General features: G+C 47.2%; 1 protein-coding gene across 2 annotated transcripts in view; it reads right to left on the bottom strand.

Annotated features, from left to right (window-relative positions):
- RCSD1 (RCSD domain containing 1) overlaps positions 1 to 23,593 on the bottom strand; it is a 76,379-nt gene extending 52,786 nt beyond the window's left edge. Inside the window, exon 1 of one of the 2 annotated variants that reach the window (XM_023207085.1) lies at positions 23,248 to 23,593. In XM_023207085.1, coding sequence (XP_023062853.1) covers positions 23,248 to 23,253 — 6 coding nt within the window. In that variant the 5' untranslated portion in view covers positions 23,254 to 23,593. The remainder of the gene's footprint in view (positions 1 to 23,247) is intronic. The other variant, XM_023207083.3, reaches the window with a different exon arrangement.
- Between the last annotated feature and the right edge of the window lie 712 nt (positions 23,594 to 24,305).

Here is a 24,305-nt window from a genome sequence, read left to right as displayed (position 1 = left end):
GAACTGTCTGTCCCTCTAACAGAGTGTGAGCCCGCCTTGAAGGTAGGAACCCCCTCACCTTTACCTTGACATCCCCATATTCCTAGCAGAGTGGCCAACACATAATAGGTGTGCAATATTTGTGGGTTTAAAGATATCAGCCACTGGACACAGACTGAGGCTCTGTCTCCTGGATCAAGTAACTGGGCTACTGTGCCTAGGGGGATCTCCATCTGTTAAATAACACTAGCAGTCTGTTCAGTTCCTCAGGTGTTGAAATTTTAGAAACTCTCCCCACAGGACTCTAACAGGCATCCGGGGTTGAGAACCACTGCTTTCATCTAAAGCAGATTTGGTGGAAGCCAGGGCTGACAGGGTAGAAGCTTGCTAAGGAAAATTACACAACATGTTTATACATGCGAAATCTGTGTAAACTAAACACCAGAAAGCAACTACAGGAGATAAACTTCCAAAGCATGGGAGAAAATACCAACCCAAAGTTATTGTTTAGGAAGACACATGACATTGACAGTCGTTAATAAAATGCAAAGTAACTCTAAGGTATCGTTGCACAACTGTGAGATGGGCAGAAATCTGTAATAATGATAAAAAGTTGCCAGGATTATGGTGAAAATTTTTCCCTTAAAAACTGCTGTTAGTATTACCCATTGATTAATTCTACTGTGTTTTGAGACAATAATCTGCTACTGTGTAACCAAAGCTCCAGAAGTCTTTGTTCTATTTTTAGAATATACACTAAGAAAATCAAGGAGAAGAATGCAGTTTATTCCAAATTGTCTGCAGCAGTGGCGTGACATAAAGGTGAAAAATTAGTAGCCATTTAAATACTAAATTTTGAAGAGTAGTTGAAGTAAATTATGGATCACAAAGTAAATTCTGGAGCATAATAACACATTATGCTCCCATTACAGAATGATGAATATCCAACATTTCTCACACATGGAGATCTGTATGAAACAAGAAAAAGGCTAGAAAAAATCCCCCGTGCTTTGTATCTCATGATGAGTCACATAACAGCAAATCAATATAAATTCACAAAGACTGGAAGTGCGTTTGACAGACAGGCAAAAATGTACTGTTCATTAGCCTTGAAGTGGTTTGACTTTCTCGTAATTAGAAAATAATATTTAGAATATGTACGTCCTCTGCTGGGGCAGCAACTGTTGGTCTGTCTCGAGGGAGCAGCAGGGCCTGGTTCCAGCCTGACAACTGCTTGTCTCTTTACCTAGGCCTCTGGCTGAAAATACACTCAAGTATCTGGACCCGGTGAGGTTTTGTCTTTAAAGGGCTCAGTTCCTTTCAAACTTAAACCCTCTCCAGGCTAGATGCTAAGAGGGGAATCATGGCTCCAGGAGGAATGAAAAGTGAACAGAGGCAGGGTGTGGTGGCTCACACCTGTAATCCCAGCACTTTGGGAGGCTGAGGTGGGCAGATCACCTGAGGCCAGGAGTTCGAGACCATCCTGGCCCACATGGTGAAACCCTGTCTCTACTAAAAATATAAAAATTAGCTGGGCGTGGTGGTGCATGCCTGTAATCCCAGCTACTCAGGAGGCTGAGGCAGGAGAATCACTTGAACCTGGGTGGCAGAGATTGCAGTGAGCTCAGATCGTGCCACTGCACTCCAGCCTGGGTGATAGAGCAAGACTCTATCTCAAAAAAAAAAAAAAAAAAAAAAAAAAAAAGGATGAGCAGAGGCAAGAGCCGGGACTGGGGGAACCTCCTCCCATCTCAGGCCTGGAAACAGAGCTTCTGCCCTCCCATGGGAAAAGGCACTGTTGACTGTTTGGGTGAGAAGAAATATCTGGGCCCAACCCCCAGATAATGGTGGAGGTCGGGGAGGAACACAGCCTCCCTCAGGAACACTGGGGAGAAGGCCTATCAGAGGCTCATCCCACCCTGTTCCCTGCCATGCTTTTCCCGTATCTATACCCTCTTCTCCTCTGTCTTGGCTGGGAAGACCTAGCACCCCAAATGGAATAATCCTGGGAGGGTAAGAGCCCAAAAGGACCAAAATTACTCGCAGGATGGCAGGGAGGTGTTGCAGGTAGAGGGACCAGCAGGAGTAACAGGCCAAGAAGACAGAAGGGCAGGAAGACACCTGGTCACAGTCCACAGCATTGCACTCTGTGTTAGAAAGGGGTGACACAAATTTATCAACCCAGAAGGAGGTGACATAAGGGAAGCTGGGCCCAAGTTGGCGTGTGAGGAGAGCGGCACAGCAACAGTGCCAGTGCAGATGCAGTGTGCCCTGGTGCCTGGGATGCTCTTTCTAGGATATGGCCCAGAGCAGGCATGACAGAGGGAGCTAGGCATGAAGGGAAAGGTTGGACCCAGAACTCCAGCACGGATCGGGTGTTCAGAGCCCGTGGCATTCGTGGTTGGGAGTGGTGACCTCTGCTGTGACTTTTCCATTCTCTCCCACAGCTGGAAGTGAGGCTCCAGGCTGGAGGCATTGTCCTGGGCTGAACTGTCTCCTGAAATTTCCATGTTGAAGCCCTAACCCCTAGTACTGCAGAATGAGACTGTATTTGGAGGTAGGGTCTTGACAGAGGAAATTAAGTTAAAATAAGATCATTACGATGGGCCTTGGTCCCACCTGACTGGTGTCCTTATGAGAAGAGATGAGGACACAGACCCCCACAGAGGGAAGACCACGTGAAGACACAGGGAGAAGATGGAGAGAGGCCTCAGAGGGAGCCAGCCCCGCTGACACCTCCATCTCACATTTCTAGCCTCTAGAATTGCAAGGAAATAAAGTTCTGCTGTCTAAGCCATCCAGTCCATGGCACTTTGTTACAGCAGCACTAGCAAACTAATAAAGGCATTGAACTTGGCCTTGGGGAAGCTGCTTCTGCGGCTGCCCCCCTCCTCATCCCCTCCTTACCGCATTGTACCATGCACGCTCCTCTCACCCCTCTCCCTACTCCATTGCCAACCTCACACAAGCAGAACCATTGGCTCCACTCCCTGCTCTCTGCTTAATTGGTGCTTTTGTTTCTAAACCTCAAAATGCTTAACCAGACAGAGGGTAGTCCCTATAGCTCCTGGACTTTGGCCTTGGCTATGGCTGGAACAGAGCTCTTGGCTGAAGGGATAGGCAGCGGTCCGTCTGGTTAGAGAGCACAGGCCTTCTGGTAGGCCTCTGGCGTACCAGGCCAGAGCTGGACCCAAACACTCGAGAGTCAGGAAATCCTGCCTACCCACTGGCTGGTGGCCTCAAACACAGCCTCTGCTTCTGAGTGAGTGGTCTGGGCCTGGCCCAGCCTGGCCTCTCATCTGTAACAGCTGCTCAGAGCTTCAAAGGGAAGCCACAAGATGAGGAGGAAGCAGAGGCCAGAGGGGAGGTGAACGCCCCACAGCTTGACCCTGCCCCCACCCCAACACATGCACATCCGGGCTCCAGAGCACCTGCTTTTCTTTGAGGGACCAAGTTGTTTCTGGACATTTCCCCATGTTTTCCAAAACACAGCGGAGACAACACCTTGCTTGCATCTGTGGAGTCTTCTATACTCTTTCCAAATCCTTAACTCTGAATTCATTATCTCATTTAATCCTCCCAAGAAGCCAGGCAGGGATGAGATGATCATCCCGGCGAGGCCACCAAATCTTGTGCCACTGATTCAAGATCCCACAGCAATTTAGTGATGGGATTTGGTCCAGAGCCTTGAGCTCCTGTTGGCCACTCTGCCTAGCTTCCTCTTGCAACCTGTTAATGCTTGCTTGGTTCCCGTCTGGCACACACACGGACACACACAGTGCATCTTTACAGCTGTCCTAGAGGCACAGGTGAGCTGTTTATTGTTATGGACACAAGACACCCAGGCCCTGGTCTGTCTGTTCTTTAAATGTTACGCCTACACCCAGGCATCCCCATTAACACACAGGTCCCTTGGAACAATGCTGTCCCCTCCCTTAGTCGTCAGCTAGGCCTTAGAAAATGCTTGTCCCTGTGAGGAAGGGTCCACCTCTCAAACTCCTTTCTCTTTCTCTACCCCCACAGTCCCTTCTGAAGCCCAGCTCTCCTGGTCTTTAGTCCATATGAATGACCAGCCTCCTAAAGGCCTCACACCATGCTCTCTCCAATCCATTCCCTGAACCATGGCCAGAGCCAACTTCCTGAAATTCAAGTCTGGTTATATAACTTTCTGCCCCCCCCAGCACTCTGGGAATAAAACAAGTGATGAGGCCAAGCTGTGGTTTTTGAGAGCTGTAACACCCCATAATATCATCAGCCACACCAAATACATATTCCGTTTTAAGCGAAAAGTATGCTTGTTATACAAATAACAGTGTCAAGGCTAGCCCTTTGGACTCTCCCCTTGCAATTAGACTGTAGTTCCAAGCGCCTTCTGTGTAGAAATCCTGGCACCTCCCGGATCAAGTCCTGAAGAGGCTCTCAAGGTCTTGCCTGGCTTACCAACTCAATCAGGTTGGACCCCGCACACTGTCCTCTTTCATGCTATTTCCTCCAGCTAGAACACCCTCCTCTTCACCCTTCAACTATCCATTCCCTCTTTGTCCTACTGGATTGAGCTCAGGTATCACTGCCTTTAAGAAGCCTTTCTTTCCCCCAGCCCCTCCCCACTCTGGGCAAGATACCCAGGTCGTACTCAGATCTGTGTTCTGAGCATAGATCTCTTAGAATACTTAACCAAACTGTTTCAATCACTTGTTACCATTCTGACCGTCTTACTAGACTGCAAGCTCCCTGAGGGCAGGATCCAAGTTTTATTACCTTTTGTGTCCAGAATTCCCAGCACAGAACCTGACATGGTGGGCACTTTAAAAATATTTATTAAGCAAGTGAGTGAGTGATTGCTTCTACTCCCAAACCCAGGCCATTCTTGCTCAGGACTTCAAGGGATTTCTTAGAGGACAAAGCCATCACTCTCTAGAGTTCAGCCCAAACCCTCAGGTACTCTGCCTCCATCCCTGACTCGTGGGTGAGATTCTTGGTGTCCTGGTGTCCCCAGGCTCACTGTTGCCCGCACCCCATCACTGGTATGTAACTTCCCCCATTTACAGCTGCTCCAGTGGGAACTACCATATGATTGCTTCATTTCCAGGATGTCCACACCCCTTTCCTGTGCTACCCTCTGGTCCGCTCCCTGCTGGTGGAGGGGGAACCACAGGACTTGCTGGAATGCACTGGGAGGAAAGGGCTCTTTGCTAAACAGGCTTAGTGGAGGGCTTTCACCTCACATCTCCTCCCTGGCACATCTCGCTGAGCCTGCAATTGTGCACACCAGGTACACACAGTGAGCCTTTGCAAAAGGAAGGAAGGCCAAGACCGATTTGGCAATGCTCATCAAGAGACATTCACATCCTTTGACCTCATAATTCCACTCCTGGGAATTGGTTCCAGAGAAATAATTCAAAAGAAGAAAAAGGATACATGTACTGTTTATAGCTATGCTATTTGTAATAAGGAGAAAGTAAAAGCAAATGCCGTGTTCCAAAATAGAAAAATGATTAAATATATATATTTGTATAATGGAGTGTCATGAAAATATGACTATGAGGAACAAGAATGCTGACCTGGAAATCATGTTAAGAGAAAAGATAGAGTACAGAGTTGTATATACACTGATTACAATTATGTAAGAATTATGTATTTGGCTAAAACTAATAAAGATATGGAAAACTGGAGGCGTTACATTATGCAGGATTGTCTTTTTATTCCAACTTTAAAAAATAATAAAAGAGATATAATTAACGATTTCAAGGAAGCAAAAAAAAAAAAAAAAGAAAAAGAAAATAGTTATGTTAAGATGATGAATTTCAAATCTTAAAATATTTAAGATTAGCTTAATTTTAGCTAATGAATATTTTAAAACAAAGTGACTAGAAACTAGAGAAAATGTCCTGAACAGAGTCCTAGGGCTTTCTAGAAAGAATTTTTATTGGTTGTGGTCTTATTGTTGTTTTGTTTTATTTTATTTTTGAGATAGGGTTTTACTCCGTCACCCAGGCTGGAGTGCAGTGGTATGACCACAGGTCACTGTAGCCTCCATCTCCCAGGCTCAAACAATCTTCCTGTCTCAGCCTCCGGAATAGCTGTAACTACAGGTGCACCACCATAGGCTGCTTTTATTTTTTTTATTTATTTATTTAGTTAGTTAGTTATTTTAGAGATGAGGTCTCACTGTGTTGCCCAGGCTGGTCTTGAACTTCTAAGCTCAAGCAACTCTCCTGCCTCAGCCTCCTGAATAACTGGGACTATAGGTACACCACCATGCACTGCTACTTTTTTTTTGTAGCGATGGGATCACACTATGTTGCCCAGGCTGATCTTGAACACCTGGGCTCAAGTAGTCCACCCTGCCTCAGCCTCCAAAGTGCTGAGGTTACAGGTGTGAGCCACCATACTTGGCCCCTTGTTTTAAAAATAAGAACATGCCTCATGCAGGCCTTCCCAATGCATGGGTTATAAATTATTTGCTGTGGAACCCGCAGCCTGATTAACACTAAAAGCACTTAAAGACATGTGCCTAATGGACAAGTAATTCTGTTGCCTCTACCTCCTTCTCTCTCTCTCTCTCTTTTTTTTTTTTTTTTTGAGATGGAGTTTCACTCTTGTTGCCCAGGCTGGAGTGCAATGGCACGATCTCAGGTCACTGCAACCTCCGCCTCCCGGGTTCAAGTGATTCTCCTGCCCCAGCCTCCCAAGTAGCTGGGATTACAGGCATGCACCACCATGCCTGGCTAACTTTTGTATTTTTAGTAGAGATAAGGGGTTTCACCATGTTGGTCAGGCTGGTCTCGAACTCCTGACCTCAGGTGATCCACCCTCCTTGTCCTCCCAAAGTGCTGGGATTACAGTGAGCCACCACACCGGCCTCTACTTGCTTCTCTACTTGGCTACCACTACCCCAGCTTTCGGGCTATGCCCCGGAAGTTCTGAGGATCCTATTTCTCTTGAGGTGTCCATTCCCTGAGCTTGAGAAAGAGCTCTGGAAAGGAGAGGGTCACACAAAGGAGAGTCCTAGGGAGAATGCCTAGGCAGGATTAGAAACTCGAGCATCAGGACAAACAGCTATGGCATGTGGGGCTTAAAACCTAGATGACGGGTTGATAATTGCAGCAAACCACCATGGCACATGTATACCTATGTAATAAACCTGCACGCATGCATCCTGGAACTTAAAGTAATATAAAAAGAAAAAGAAAAAAAAAGAAACTCTAAGTCTCACACAGAATTGAGTCTTTCTACTTCTTTTTCTTCTTCTTTTTCTTTTAGAAAAGTGTTAGCTTGTGGTCGGCTATAACTCCCAAGCCCTCTTTCACTGTCTTTAGTCTTCTTGGCATTCCTCAAATGTGAGGGCTGTCCCGAGCTGTCCTTGGCCTGCTTCTCTCCTTATAGCCGCCGCTCACTACCCAGGCCTGTAGTGAACCACTGCTGCGCAGATGACCACCCAGCTGCGCCTCAGCCCAAAGCCCTCCAAACTCCACTTCTGAATTTCCAACGGGGTGTCCTGTCAATGCCTCCGCCAAAACTCAGCCTCTTCCGCACCCCCAACAAGTAAAATTCTCCATGGAAAACGCAGTCACTCTGATCGCTTTCTCTCTAACTCTGCCCCTGTGACAGTCTCCAACCAAATACCAACTCTGCACTGTGGATTCTTCCCACAGCTGGTTTCACAGCTTCATTGCCTTTCCATTCTCAAGGCCACCTTTCAGCGGTGCTTTGGCCTCTCAACTGGTATTTCGGCTTCTAGATTAATCAATGGCCTTCCAGTGCTCCTTCCATCACGTGAGCCCCACTCTGCAAGGACCTTCATTATAGACTGAGGGAAGTAGGCAGCATCAGTGCTGTCTCCCTAGTGTGTGCACCACCTCATTGCATCCAGTCCTTCCAACAGTGTTTACCCTCCCACTCCGCATCCGCTGTGCACACACATGTGCACCCACACCCACACATGTGGGTTAAGAGGTCCTCCACCCTGGTCACTTAGGTTACTCATAGTTCCCCATGGGCCTCCTTCATTTCTTCTCATCACACTAGCTTCTCACCACCATTCCTTTCTTTGCCCCTTCATTACTAACACCTGTTTAAAAAAAAAATTCTTCCTAGTGTTTGGTGGCCACTCTGATGTCACCCTCTCCCAAGAAGCCTTCTTCAATTGCACAAGTTGAGAATGTTCTTTCTCTGTGAAATTCCCCAGCCTCATGGTCTTGTTCCTTATATAATACTTTAGCATATCCTGTGCCCTGCTTTATCTGGGGACACATCTTACCTCTTGGCACCACCAGTACTAAACCTCCAGCTTATTGAGATACTGTCTTTATATTTCACTCCCTCCAGGAATCTAGACAGCATCTCTCGTACAGTAGGCCCAATAAATATTTGTGGAACAAATGCATGCATATTTCTAGGCCAGGTCTGTCCTATGCTGGTGCATGAAATTTTCCTAAAGTTAAGCAGAGGATTTTACATTCATCCCTGTTTAATTTTATTATGTTGGTTTTGGCCCAGCATCCCATCCTATATAAATCATTTTGAACTTGAGTATGTCACGTAGCATATCAACTGTCCCAGCTGTGGGTCATCTGGATTCTTTCTATTTTTCATCCAAGTCATTAACAAAAATGTTTAACAATCAGGGCTAAGGATAGAGCCCTGTGGCCTGCCACTGGAGACTTTCTTCAGGAAAGACCTGGGGTCCTTAATCAAAATACTTTGGGCAAGGTAGTTCAACCTGCACTGAATACATCTTGTCAAAAAATCCTTTGTAATACAAGTAACGTGACCACATGAGAAATCAGAATACCCTTGTTGGTATAGGAAAGCACTCAACTCCTTAAGCCCAGTTGGAAAGATCAGGACTGATGTCAGCTTAGATAGGGAGAGGGGCTCTGGTTTGAATGCTTAGCCTCTTACTGTTCAATCCTTGCAGCTGTTTTAGCAGTCTCCCAATCCCATGCTGTTCAGCTCCATAGCAGGGGCCTACCCACAGAGGTGTGAAAGGTAAGGAATTGTCAGGGTACAGGCAGCCCAGGTATGTGAGGGGAGGAAGTGGAAGGGAAGCTCTACTCCAGACTGCTCTCCTTCCCATTTCTTACCTCCTCCTCTCACTCATCTACCACGGTGAACCCACAAAATACACTTGCCATCTACTCTCCTTCCCTCCCTTTCTTTGAAATTTATTTATTTATTTTATTATTATTATTATTTTTTGAGATGGAGTTTCACTCTTGTTGTCCAGGATGGAGTGCAATGCAGTGATCTTGGCTCACTGCAACTTCTGCCTCCCGGGTTCAAGCAATTCTCTTGTCTCAGCCTCTCGAGTAGCTGGGATTACAGGTGCACACCACCACGCCCAGGTAATTTTGTATTTTTGGTAGAGACGGGGTTTCTCCATGTTGGTCAGACTGGTCTTAAACTCCTGACCTCAGGTGATCGGTCTGTCTGGGCCTCCCAAAGTGCTGGGATTACAGGTGTGAGCCACTGCGCCCAGCTGAAATGTATTTCTTGAGCCAAGGAGACTCCCTTTTTCTTGCAGGTCTTGGCTGCCCATAAGTCTGACACTTGGATTTGCTATTCTATGCCCAAGGCTCCCCTAGTCTCCCAGGTTCTAGTACGGATTTATGTGGGATATTGTTCCAGCATTGCCCCCAAGACCCAGCCTCCTACAGAGATTTACCGGCAGAGTTTTGCATGCAGGATGCAGTAACCACCCCTCTGTGAAACTCTCAGGCTGGAGGAGAACTTCAGACATCCTCTTGTCCATCCCGTGTCCCAGTCAGAGCTGCACCAAAAACACAGAGGCTGTTCTCTTCTAAATGATTATAAAAGCCTCTTTCCTTAATCAATAAACAATTACATTACACCTAATGTGTACCAGGCACTAAGCACTTTACACAACCGCTAACTCATTTACACAACCGCTAACTCATTTACACCTCATAACAACCCTATCAGGTAGGTGTTATCATTATTTCCATCTAACAAATGGAAAAACCAAGCCACGGAAAGGTCACAAGCCAGTAAATGGCAAAGTCAAACTCAAACCCAGCCGTATGGCTCTCTGTGCTCTTAGCCCTTAAGTTATTGCGCTGCCTCCCCATGAGGCATATGAAGCCTGCATTCCTGCATCTACTCACAGGATGTGTTGAACATACATTATGCTCATCACAGGCTGTTAGGACCTATGATGGGGATTTGCAGAGCTTACAGTTTAGCTGACCAGATACGGGAAAGTACTTTGAAAATAAAGTGTGGTGGAAGTGTAAAGTATTTTTCCTATTACTGTTGCACAGCTTAGAACTTCCTTTATGCTATAAAAAGCCTCTTTGTCCTATATTGGAAAGGTTCACTTTGCTCATATGCACCAATGCCACCCTCTTTGCCTTTCCTTCTGCCACCTTCCACTAGGCACAGAGAGTGCCAGTGCTTTCTTACAGAAGACACACTCAGGATTGTTACAATTTTTCACAATATCAGTTTAATAAATACTAATAACACCACCATCATGCATTTGTGAAATAATTGAACGTTTCAAGGTACTTTCATAAAATATTTATTACTTGCATGATCTTACTTCCTTTTCAAAATAACCCTGGAAAGTAGGTAAAGCAGGTGTCAGTTTTACAGAGGGGGCAACTGATCAGGATCCTGAGGCTAGTAACTGACCCTGAACCTAAAACCCAGGATTGATGGTCTTTCTCTGCATGGCATCCCCCTTGGTCTATTACAAATTCAATAATGAGGCAAAGAAAGCCTTAAGGGAGCAGAGGGCAGTCTGTTGCTACCATTTCTTCAACTTCTACTGCCTAATTCCAGTGTTACTCACAGGCATTCACCAACTCCTTCCTTAGGGACAAAAGGTAGGGCTTAGGTACACGGCTTATGGGAAAGAATGGTGATTCTAAGTGTTATGTAACTACATGTAGAAAAAAGGCATAGATTCCCTTTCACCAAGGAGGAGGGCATTCCAGTCAAAAGGTGTGTGGACAATTCTATGCCGCTCACATAGCAATAAAGATGTCCACCTCCCAGGAGCCACCTAGGCTATAAGCTGTAACTCCTGGAGGCATGGTCCATGGAATTGGCTGTTCCAGGGCTAAGAGGCTTGAGAAACAGTCTAAACAGGGGCCCTTAATGGTTTATGTTTACATTTCTCTGATATATTTTCCCGCATATCTGCACCCCAGCTTCTGGTTCAAACCTACTTGCCTCTCTCAATCACCCCCAAAGCACGAAGAACAGTTGACATCATTGAAAACATTATTTGTGCTTGTGAAGCAGTTTTCATTTCAATCTGCAAGAACATCTCTGACCACAAAAGCTGTGTAAGACTCAAGTGAATGAGCCCTGAGTGGTGCAGATAAATGCTCTCTCCCTCAGCTTTTCCCCCCTTGTCAGCCTGAAAGACACAGTCTTACTTCCAGACACAGCTCAAAGATCGCCTGCTTTGTGAAGGCTTCTAAGACTCCACCAGGCCACTAACAATGTTTGTGAAGTACTTCTAGCTCTCATCATTTGGAGTCCATGAGTGGATGGTACTTTCTGCCCCTGTGGTTAAGTGGAGCCACGTGGATAGTTTCCAAGAGAGAGCATTTAATGGCCGGTGCGAGTCCTCCAGAACTTTCCTTCCTTCTGCCATGACAATCAGCAAAGGGGTAACTGCTCCCACAGCTTAGGTCTCAGAGGGAGGACAAGCAATGACCCAGAGCAGAGCCCAGCCAACCCTCAACAGACTTGCCGCAGACGTGAAAAGTAAACCTTTGTTGTTTTCAGCCACTAAGATTGCGGCATGGTTACAGCAACACTAGCCTGTCCTGTTATTTATGAAACAGGACCTTTTACTCACTGCCTTTTCAGAACCAATCACACTGTTCTGTAGTTATTTCTTTCATTTATGTCCCTCTTTACCTTCAGACTGTATGGATCTTGAGGGCAAGGATTGTGTCTTATTATTGTTATTTTTTAAAGACAGAGTTTTACTTTGGTTGACAAGGCTGGAGTGCAATGGCGTGATCTCGGCTCACCGCAACCTCTGCCTCCCAGGTTCAAGTGATTCTCCTGCCTCAGCCTCCCAAGTATCTGGGATTACAGGCATGCCCCACCATGCCCGGCTAATTTTGTATTTTTAGTAGAGATGGGGTTTCTCCGTGTTGGTCAGGGTGGTCTCGAACTCCCGACCTCAGGTGATCCACCCGCCTGGGCCTCCCAAAGTGCTGGGATTACAGGTGTGAACCATGGCACCTGGCCAGGATAGGTCTTATTAATTCGCATTTGGTAGCTTCTTGGTACATGTCTCTAAATAAATGAATGAATGAAGGGATGAATGAAAGAATAAGATATGTGAGAATAGGATTTTATAATCTTGCTAGGCATGATCCTTTACAATGGTGGTGGTGATCCTAGATAATCTTGAGTGGCTCTTTCCAGCCTGCTTACACTGTAGTTATCTCCCTGAAAAGTGACCAGATGAGTTGGGGGTGATCCTCATGGCTTCATGGAAGCGCTCCATGGCGGACTAGAGACAGACTTTCCCTCCCAACTGCAGCTCTCTGAACAGAGAATTATAGCTGAGACCCAAGCCACTAGGGGTATGGATGACGCAGCTGTATATACGGGCTACCTAAGAGGCAGGTAATTAGTCACACAACAGGTGTCAATAAATATCCTTGGTAATTTGCACCCAAGGCACTAGTGGGGGCTCACGGGGTGGTTATAATATAGCTTAACAATAACCCAGGATTCACTCCACCAATCCCCAAGTCCTTTACCTCTATATGGATAACATGTTGCCTGTGATAGTGGGGTGAGTAGTGACCCCCTAAAAGATATGATAATTTCCTGGACAGGCACAGTGTCTCACACCTGTAATCCCAGCGCTTCAAGAGGCTGTGGTGGGAGGATCACTTGAGTCTAAGAGTTCGAGACCAGTCTGGGCAACATAGTGAGACCTCGTCTCTATTAAAAATACAAAATCACCTGGGTGTGGTGGTGCATGCCTATAGTCCCATCTACTTAGGAGGATGAGGTGAGAGGATCACTTAAGCCCTGGAAGGTTGAGGCTGCAGTGAACCATGATTATGCCTCTGCACTCCAGCCTGGGCAACAGAGCAAGACCGTGCCTTGAGAAAAAAAAAAACAAACAAAACATATGCTCACTTCCCAATCCCTGGAACCTGTGAATGTTACCTTATGTGCAAAAACAGTCTTAGCAGAGGTAGTTACCAATTTTGAGATGAAGAGATCGTTCTGGCTTATTAACGTAGGTCCTGATCCAATGACACAGGTCCTTATAAGAGACACACAGAGAAGAAGGTGCGGCAAAGATGAGGCAAAGACTGGAGTGACGTGGCCACAAGTCAAGGAAGCTGGCAACTACCAGGGACCAAAAGAAACATGGAATGGAGCTGCCCCTTGAGCCTTAGTGTGGAATGAGGTCCTGCTGCCACCTTGCTTTTGGACATCTGGCCTCCAGAACCATGAAAGAAGACGTTTCTGTTGTTTTCAGTCGCCCAGTTTGTGGTAATCTGTTATGGCAGCAGCCCTTGCAAACTCATACACCTGCCAACTCCAATGGCATCAGATTCTCCACCTGGGCAGCATTTCCGCACTCTATAGCAACCTGGATGCCAGGCATCTCTTTGAGTCTCCTATTTGTTTCCACAAGGAAACCAAGCATTTGGAATCATCCTTTTTCTTATCCTCTCCAGCACTTAAATTCAGGCCTTTGTGAGGGGATTCAGGCATGACTGGACAACAGGGGCCAAGGGGCTCTCCCAGAAAGACCCCTTGAGGGCATCTGAGAAAGTAAGCCTAGTAGAACAAGGCGTGGCGCTGCAGCTAGGGTAGCTGGGCCCTCCTAGCCTCAGCTCTGGGTCTCTTGGCGTTTGTTAAAACAATGAGAATGGGCTGGGCATGGCGGCTCATGCCTGTAATCCCAGCACTCTGGGAGGCTGAGGCAGGTGGATCACCTGAGGTCAGGAGTTTGAGATCAGCCTGGCCAACATGGTGAAACCCGTCTCTACTAAAAAATACAAAAATTAGCTGAGCACAGTGGCAGGCACCTGTAATCCCTGCTACTTGGGAGGCTGAGGCAGGAGAATCGTTTGAACTGGGGAGGTGGAGGTTGCAGTGAGCCGAGATTGCATCGTTGCACTCCAGCCTGGGAGACAGAGCAAGACTCCGTTTCAAAACAAACAAACAAAGAAAAAACAAACAATGAGAATGAAAACGGTTCTTCTCCCTACCCACCCTATCCCCACAGATAGTGGTCCTTGCTAGGGAAGACCTAGAGAGCTGAGCACTACTGTGTGGAGGACTTCAGAGATCCAAGAAGACAATACACAGAAATGCGAAGTCAATAAAGTCATTATTTATGAGTCCATTTAAACAGATAGATCAAAGGCGCCCTAGTGTGCTGGGAGTCAGAAGACCTTTTTTTTTGTTTTTTGTTTTTGCTTTTTGGTTTTTGCTTTTCGTTTGTTTGTTTTGAGACAGAGTCTTGCTCTGTCACCCAGGCTGGAGTGCAGTGGCGCGATCTCGGCTCACTGCAAGTTCCGCCTCCCGGGTTCACGCTATTCTCCTGCCTCAGCCTCCTGAGTAGCTGGGACTACAGGTGCCCACCACCGTGCCCGGGTAGTTTTTGTATTTCTAGTAGAGACAGGGTTTCACCGTGTCAGCCAGGATGGTCTCGATCTCCTGACCTCGTGATCCGCCCACCTCAGCCTCCCAAAGTGCTGAGATTACAGGCATGAGCCACCACGCCCACCCAGGACCTTGGTTTTAACTCTTGACTTGGCTACTAACTGACTTTAAGTATGTTCAATTTCCTCATCTTTAAAATGAAGGGGATGGAAGAAATTGCTATGGTTCTTTCTTGCTCTCAAAACTCCAAAGTCCCAAAAATGAATTTGGAAAAATCTTCCTGTTTTGCTTTAGGTATGGGCAGCAGTTTCACCCACAGACACAACTGGAGCCTTTCAGAAGTCTTTTAGCTGTGCAGAGGAGGGCTCGGCGTAAACCTGTGCCAGGCCTTGCAAGCGCCAAGCCTTGAGCTGGCTGGCCTCCACCGTGGCCTGGCCTGAGCTGGAGGAAGACTGGCCAGGCTGAGGGGCATGTTGTCTCCCTGAGAGCCCACACAGGCGCTGTGGGGGAAGCCAGAGTTTCTCCAGAGCAAGAGGAAGAACAGGGGTCACAGGATCCCACTCGATAGGGTAGGTTCAAATGTTAGAAGGTTGGTAATTACCTTCTAGACCCTGGGCACATTATTTAAGCATCTCAAAGCCTCAGCATCCTTTCCTAGAAGACTGACATAATACGACTTTATGAAGATTAAAAAAATGAATTTGTGCACAGCATCTATATATAGTAGGCGTTCAACAAGTGGTAGTAATTACCATGACAACAAGCTTTAGGTCTCTCCCACACTGACATCGGTGTGGCTGCTCAGAAATGAATTTTCCATTATTCATCAAAACATCTCTAAAGCATGACAAGCCAGGAACCTGAGGCCTGGGAATATGCTTCAGATATGGAGGTCATGGTGGATGGCCCAGGAGGGTGGGAAAAGTGTATGTTTAGCTCATGTGTTGGGAATGAACTATTGAAGTCTAGGGTCTAGTGGGGAGGCTCAGAGGAGGCCCAAAACCTGCTGCGGCACATTGTGAGATGCAAATGCTCTGTGACCTGTGGCGTGGGTGTCTGGATTGTGCAATAGCAGCCACAAGGCCCAGTGGCACTGCTTACTGGGTTGGGGCTGATGCATGTGGTTGGCTGCTGCTCTACAGTCCACCCTGGTGCATCCCTTGGTTGCCTCTGAGCAAGCAGGAGACATGCTGGCTTTTCAGGGGGTGTACAGGGTGTGTGGCCATAGTGGAAGGAATGAGCGGGGCTGCAGGTGGAGGTGTGAGTGGGAACAGAGGAGAGGTGTATGCGTGTGTGTATGGTCTATTCCTAGAGCCCTCTTTCTGTCAGAGAAGGTAGGAGGACTTGGGGTGGCTTTGGTGAGCTTGACCAAAGGCATTCCCTTGGGACCTGGAGCCTATTTCAAATCAACTTCTCTAGCTAGAGCCTTTGGGGCAGGCCCCAGGCAGACACGTGGCCACCATTAGATTGAGGTCTCCTGTGTGTTCTGCACCCTAGGGCTGCCAGGAGGTGGGGGAAGAGCAGCACTTGTAGAGGAATCCCCAGCACAGGAAGCCAGTTTTCTCTACCTTGTATTAGAGGAGCTTTTGAACGCCCACGTACCTTAGAACCTATCAAGATTCTATCTTGCATGTTTTTATGTCATGTCATTTGGGTATATCTTGTTTCCCCAAATAGAAGAGAGCTCCTTTTAGGGCAGGAACTGCAACTTACATTTCCTGTACTCCCCACCTAGTCCTCAAATATCTTTATCTTGCTTTATCCTCCAGGGATGAACTACTTATTATCTCCCATGCACACCATGCTGTTTCTTGCACCAGTAGCTTTGCTCTTGTCACTCTCTCTGATTGGAATGCTCTTCCCAATTTTCTGCCCTTGGTTAACTCTTACTCACCCCTCAAGATTCAACTCAGAAATTATTTTTAGCAGGAAGCCTTCCCTGAGCCCCAGGCTGATGTCCCTCCTCTGTGTGTGTAAGCTCTCATCCCTGCTCTGCAATAATCTGTTTAGGTGTTTGTCTCCCCTCTTAGACTGCAAGTTCTTCAAAGGTCAGCAAGCTGGTAGATACGTACCCTTTTAGATCCACAGTGCCTGGCAAGCAGTAAGGGCTCAGTGTGTGCTTACTGAATCTAACTAAAAAGCTAGTGCATGGCCCAGGCGTCGTGGCTCACACCTGTAATCCCAGCACTTTGGGAGGCCGAAGTGGGTGGATTACCTGAGGTCAGAAGTTCAAGACCAGCCTGATCAACAGGGTGAAACCTCGTCTTTACTAAAATACAAAATTAGCCGGGTATGGTGGTGCATGCCTGTAATCCCAGCTACTTGGGAGGCTGAGGCAGGAGAATCGCCTAAACCCGGGAGGAGGCTGCAGTGAGCTGAGATCGTGCCATTGCACTCTAGCCCAGGAAACAAGAGAAAAACTCCGTCTCAAAAAAAAGAAAGAAAAAGAAGAAGAAAGAAGAAGAAGAAGAAGAAGAAGAAGAAGAAGAAGAAGAAGAAGAAGAAGAGAAGAAGAAGAAGCAGCAGCAGCAGTAGCTAGTGCCTGGCAGGCTGTGAATCATTAACGATTAATGATAAAAGATTCAGCCTGGGAAAGAGTAGTGATTGCTATCCTGAGGCCAGGAGGTTGGCCCTGGCATGGTACAAACAGGTTCAAAACAAAGGGCTGGAGACATCTATGATGCTGACTTGAATTCTTCGCTGGGGATAATGTCTGTTCCAATGTCCAGAATTTCTCAGTGCCCCCATCTGACAGCTCCAGCTTGGAGGCTTCTAATACTATTCATTAAAGATAGACTCTAATGGCAACTCAGAGGGGTCTCTTACAGAGGTAAGGGCCCTGCACCCCTCTTAGGGAGTCATTGGGATTTGGAATTGCACTGGCTGGAGGCCCTTCCCATGGAATAGGATTTGATCCATCCAAATAAATGGCTCTACAGGGTGAGCCTCACGGGCTTAGCCATCTGTTTCCACCATTCCCAGGAGATAGGTATTCAGGAAGCCCCAAAGGAAAAAAATGGCAGGCTGACTGCCCAGAAGACCAAAGAACCAGGAGAGTGTTCATTCGGGTCTGGCTCTAGTGATGAGCTTCAGGAGATTCCTAGGGCAATCCTGTCGATGGTTGCAACTCAGTGTTCATCCTGTGTCCGAAGCATTACTGAAACTTTGATACCACAAGAACCGTCCTTCTGTCTTACTTCTGAAGGCTTGGGCTGAACTACTCCTCAGGTAAGAGAAAAATTGCAAGCTGTTGGCTTTCCCAAAGTCCAATAGTGCCTAAATCCTCAGGATACCTCTTGGTGAGTTGGTTTGTCCCTTTACCTTATGGCAGAGGGCAGTTAAAAATTGTTTTATTTCACCCAGAGCTCTGAGATTTTTAGATTCTAATGAGTTGAATAGGGGTGGTCAGGCTGGCTCCACAGACTTAAATATTATTACTGGAGGAAAGCGGAGCTGCTTTCAGATTTCTCTGGAACCAAAATGCTTTCTCTTGCGGCCCTGATAAGATTACCGGGCTGCTGAGCCGCCAGTGTTCAGATTTCCCACGGAACCGCGCGCGCCAAGCTCTGGCTGGCCGTGCTGTGAGGAGCCACGCTGCGGATCAGGCTCTGAAACCCGACTCCTTTCCAGGAATGCACACTCACCCCCTCCTGTGATAGGGACTGGGCTGGGCCCTTAAAGTCTCACTCCCCAAATTCCCCCTGTCGTCGCAGTCCAACAAATGGAAGATATCTGCTGAGTAGGGGCCAGTGTGACAGTGAGGGTCCCACAGAGCACGTGGGAGCCAGAGAAGAATGTGGGGTATTTTGGCATGCCACAAGTCCAGGAGCCAAACTCTAGCTTTAGACGCTGTGCAATTCCTAATTACGGCCCATCAGCTCCAACCAGCAGCCAACATATGGCTCAGGGAGAGGGTGGTGGGTCAAAAAACAGCGAGGCTGTGGGTGTTCCTCCTAGTGTTTCACGGTGAAATATCAAAACAATCTTTTTAAGACTTGGATTCGTTACATGTTTCTCTTCTATCTCCTAGCCCATAATTTTAAAAAATGTGGTAGAAAATGTTTACTGAAGTAAAAAGATACGGATGAAAAAGTAGGTTACAAAACGAACACATCATATACACCAATATGTACACACACACATGCACGCACACACACACAGACTCTCATCATAGTAATACTGACAGTCTGTGAGAATGAAAAGACATGAGAGCTCCACAATTTTTAAGTAACATTTAAAATACAAGATCCAGTATGTAATAAGGGCCCAATAAATACTGAGTAGGTCCATGAATGACAAATAATATTTGGGAAAGATTTGCAGTTACCCCAGAGAAAATGATTCATTTATTGACTCCACCTAAGTTAGAAATTCATGATTTTTTCAGTGCCATGATGTGCCTACAATTTAGTTGAACAAACAAAGGATTTAGTTAGTGAAAATTATACTTTTTTTCAAGTGACCTCAGGCTATTGGCAGTGCACACAATTTATATTTAAGCGACCAAAAATATTAATTTAAATGTGACATCCTACGCCTCCAGCTCCTTCTTTACACACCTCTGTCCTCTGGGTTCCTATCCACAATAACATCACCTATTATCTCTTCTAGAGGAGAATCACATTTATAACATAACAGATTTGTATTTCTTAGGGAGTGGTGGACATTCTGCTTAGAACAATCAAAACCGACATATCTAAACCCTGCTTGTCACAAAAAAAAAACCGTGATCTTTCTACCATCTTCAATATTTGCTCATGCAACAAGCCTTTCTTGATGCCACTAGGCTCTAAATGCATAAGACATGGCCCCTGCCCTCAAGGAGCCTTCCAGGGTGACAGTCAGGGAGGCTGACAGTTCCAGTTCTGCCTAGTGTTCTGATAGCGGCTTCAGCAAAGTGCTCTGAGAGTGCTGTAGAGTCTGGGGGCATCACAGAGGCTTCCAGAGGTGGAGACATTCGAGCTACACACCGAGAGGGGAAGGAGTTCCTTATTTCTGCTAATCGTTTATCAAGCAAACTTTTATTGAGAAATTATATGACTATATGCCAGGCACTGTGCTCATTCTGGAGACTCAAAGACCAATGAGACAATCCCTGCCTGCAAAAGGCTTTGTATGGAGCTATAAAAGTTGGTACTGCCATTTTCCCTGGCACCATAGAGAACTTCACTCTTCTGGGCAGCTTGGTGACTTCTGACTTCCCTTCCAGCACATGGTCTTTACTCTTTTTCACCTTCTCCATTCTTACTGTATCCTGAAGTCAGAATATACCTGGACTCAAAAAGATGCTTTCTCACCTGGTTCCCTTGCTCACTCCATGAACTGGCATTTTTGCTGTATCATCCCTGCTACATCACTGCTGCCAGCTGCCTCAACACCTCTCAGAGTTTCCTACTGTCCATGGAATAGAATGCAGGGCCATACAACTCTGGCCTTCAAGGGTTGCAGATGGCCTCTGCATGAATTAGAAAAAGCCACCCGTGTGAGGCTCAACTAGGCAAGGAGATTTTGTACGAACAAAAAGTAACCTTTTCCTTCAAGTGACTTGGATTTCAGCTCCCACTCACCCACTTAACTGGGCATCTACTATACTCAGTGACCTTGGATTTATCTTATTACTTTCATTTTTTTCTGTTACTGCTTTCCTACCTTCCTTCCCAGCCGGTTGGACAAAGCTGGCATGTTCTTCCTGTGCCCATTCCTTATACCTTCTCCTCCTCACCCACATCTTTCTTTCAAGGCTTCTTCTGAACCTAATCTAGTCTAAACTGCAGAACTCATGATCTGCAACAGTATTCAACTGGCACTTATGCATTTGAAGATTATATATATGACAGGATATAGTCAGTCTCATTCCCTTTATTGGGTTGTGAGCTTTTAAAAGGCAGGGATCAGATGGCATCTATACTTTGTTTATTCCAGAGGGCTTTATGAGGGCTGAAGTAATGATTGATGTTGTTGATAATGGTAACAGTGACTTTAAAAAAAGATCTCTCAAAGACTTCCAATGGGTACATGAGCTTTAGAGAATGAATGTTGAGTAACCCTTGTTGGTCTGGTTTGGATTCCTAATACTGAGAAGTAACATAACTTCATTTCTTTCCAGATATAGTAGCCCTTTCATGTCCCAAAGGTGAGTTTCACCTCTCAAAAGAGGGTTTTACTCTGAGATTTTCAGAAACCCCCAAATCCCACTCCTGCATAACATGCTTCACCATGAAAAGTTTATTTCCTGGCTAAGAATGGTCACTTCCCTGGCCCCTAGGTTTCCTCTTTACTTTCTTCACTAGCAGTTGCAGGTTTTTTTTGTTCCCCCCCTCCCCCCCAGGCATTTTGACAAAGAAACTTCAAAAGCAGCCACTGTCCAACCAATAAATTGACACCCTGCAATAGATGCAGGGTGATTTGTCAGGCTTCTGGCTGGCTGAGCGATTCCCTCCCGCATCCCTCCCAAATCCTAGCACGAGAGTGATTTTGGTATCTTGGTGGAATCCTGCATAAGTTACTAAACATCTTGATAAGGGAGGGCCTTCTCTTTTTTTGCAATCCCCTCCACCCCCCAAGCCACACAGGAAGTTGCTCAGCTGATAGTTTCAGCGCCTCTGCCATACACTATTCCTTTCTCAACTGAGGGGGGAGAAAGTGCCTCTGTAGAAGGAGACCCTCCTTGTTTTCCTAGAACAAAGTTGACACTTGCATTTGGCCCTCCAGTAGCAACCTGCTTGAAGTCTAAGAGTTGCTTTCCTCTTATCTCCAATCTGTTTCTTCAAGAGGTTAGACAGGTCATACATCATAGTGAACCTGCAGCCTGGGGCCTAAGGCACTTTGTACACTTCCAGAAGAGGGAAGCCACTTCTAAAACAATATCTTAAGGAGCCTTCACCCAACCCAAGAAGCTGGGCGTTACCTGGGCCATTTCCCTCCTCTGCCCTGAAGCAGTGGCCAGCTCAGAGAGAACCCTGTTGTTCTGTGCTTGTGTGATCTTGGGTGGATGTGTGCATGCCACCTGCTGAGCTTCGCTGTGTGCGCACCTCACCCCCAGCCCTAATCTGCCTGAGCTTCCTGGCCTTGCAAATGTTTCTATGGAGGGTCCATTTTAGACTCCAGTGGTTCTTGCACTCTATAAAGTCTCCTTGAATGTAATTCCCTGTTCCTTGAAGACAACTGGTTGGGCTGGATGCCTGGATACAGCTCTGTGATTTCTCTAAAGTACAAATTTATTGCCCCTTTAGAGAAGTCATGAAGCTTTGCCGGCAAGCACAGAGTCTAGCTTAGAAAAGACAACCAGGACCAGGAGTGGTGTGGCTCATGCCTGCAAATCCAGCACTTTGGGAAGCCAAGGCTTAGAGGATCACTTGAGCCCAGGAGTTCAAGACCTGCATGGGCAATATAGTGATAACTTGTCACTACAAAAAAATTTAGAGCTAGCTAGGCATGGTGGTACACACCTGTAGTCCCAGCCACTTGGGAGGCTGAGGTGGGAGAATCCTTCGAGCCTGGGAGGCAGAGGTTGCAGTGAGCTGAGATTGTGCCACTACACTCCAGCCTGGGTAACAGAATGAGACCCTGTCTCAAAAGAAAAAAATAAAAAGACCACCAGGGCCCAGGCACAGAGCCTGGAGCAGGGAAGAGATAGCGGGGTTGATTGTGAATCCTGATTGCACTGACCACAGTCTAGTGAGCAACACAGGTGTCCTTTTGAATATGAGTGGGAATCACCTTTAAAACTAACATTAGCATCTTCTCAAAAGCCCCAGGTCCTACTAAGATTGACTTAGGGCTACATATCAGGTCTCATTTTCAAGGGGGAAACATAGGGAAGCCTCAAGATGTGCAGAAGAGAGGGATGTGGGGAATACACCCAACCACTCCTCTGCTGAGTTTGGAACAGAACAAGGAAAGTCCCCAGACCTCCTCTCAGCAGGCAGAGAAGTGTGGGGCCTCGCTCTGGCACAGCCTGCATACGTGGCCAGCATACCTCGGGACACACAGCTTCAGAGGCAGGGGTGTCCAAGGGAGTCTTAAGTTTTATCAGAAATAATGTCATTCGACTGATCAGTGAGGGGAACTTTTCAGAAAGTTATGGAAGAAGATGCGACAGACCCAGGAAGGACTTCAGAAGCAAGAGGACAACCGGACTCTCTAAAATGCCACTCCGAAAACGAAAAGGGAAGCCCACAGACCCACCAAGGCGTGCTGGCCTCGTGTTGCCAGTTCTGTTTCCCTTTCAATACTCATCTCTTCAGATTCAAGGGCTTCTGCCTTCTTGCAAAGTTTTTGCTGACACGTTTACCCGTTTAGGAACCTTGGCTGCAACTAACTTTTTTTTTTTTTTTTTTTTTTTAAGCATTTAAGTTCCTAACCAAAATACCCGGGCCTCTAGGAAAGCCCTTTTCCCTCCCTCTGAGGTCTTTCCTTACCAACCCCAGCCTGCCCACTCGGGTGTCCTAGGTGGGACCAGGGATGATCCTCCGGAGTTGGCCAAGGAGGCGTCGGAACAGCAGGCATTTGCCCTTCTAGTTGGCAGCAGCGATGAGCCGCGTGCTCCATGCTCAGAGCAGGGGCAGCCGCCCGGGGAAAGGGCGCCCGGTACCCCGCTCACTGCCCAGCCCCGCGTCCCTCTCCAGGGTCCTTTACCTCCATGTCCTTCAGGTGCCAACTCTGAGGCGGACGCACCCGCTCGCTCGGGTCGGAGCTCACGATCCCCGCTTTCCCCTCCACTCCCTGCCGTGGCCAGTTTCGGGCTGCAGCGGGCACAGGGCGAGTGGGCGGCGGCGCGCGCCCGGCTGCGCTCGGCTGCGGGACTGCCCCGGCCGCGGGGGCCTGCGCGAGAGAACGAGGAAGGAGGAGGAGGGAGGGAGGGGAGGGGAGGGTGGGGAGCGGGGGGGGGGGTGGGGAGGGGGGGGAGCGGGGAGGGGGGCCGACGATCAGGGTTTAAATTTAGACGCAAATCTAAACAGATACTGTCCCTCCCAGGGCAGGACTCAAGAGCGGGAGCCACGACTCTATGTGCCCAAACATGGGGATGGGCAGCTGCAGGGCCCCTCTGTCTCGCGAAGTTTCTCAGGACCCTGGGCTTTGCCACGGTCTCAGTCCTCAATGTGTCCCTCCCTTAATGCGTCTTCTTTCTTTTTCCTGTCCCTTCAAGAATTAAAGTGGTCCTTTAATTATTTTTATTTCCTCTCTTTTCGATTTCCTTCTTCTGTGTCCATCCTTCCTGCTTTCCTTCTTCCTCTCCCTTTTTTAAAAATTGCATTACTGTCGTACCTGGTTTCCCTGCAGTTCTTGGGTGGAGTTCGAGGACCCTCCCTGGTGGAAGGCGTTTGTGTTCTCCCAAAAGAGGAGCCCTTCAGACGGAGGCTTCAGAGCTCAGCTTGGCGCCGACAGGACCACCTTCCCCTTCGCACCTCTTTTCCTCTCCACCTTCCAGGAAAACACTATCCATCCATCTATCCATCTATCCATCTATCCATCTATCCATCTATCCATCTATCCATCTATCATCTGTGCATGAGGAGAAGGAGGAGGAGGAGGAAAATGAGGAATCCACGCAAAGTTTTCCAAACTCCCTGAAGTGATAAATCTTTTCTTCAAATCTTGCTTTGACTGATGCATTCGGTTTTGTGGGAATTTTGGTTCCCACAAGCTGCTTGCTAAAGGGCCTCCTCTCCATTCCTGTTAAATATAGTAAAGGG

Source organism: Piliocolobus tephrosceles, chromosome 1, assembly GCF_002776525.5.
Source record: "Piliocolobus tephrosceles isolate RC106 chromosome 1, ASM277652v3, whole genome shotgun sequence".
Classification (NCBI taxonomy): domain Eukaryota; kingdom Metazoa; phylum Chordata; class Mammalia; order Primates; family Cercopithecidae; genus Piliocolobus; species Piliocolobus tephrosceles.
This window is presented reverse-complemented; position numbering and strand designations above follow the sequence as displayed.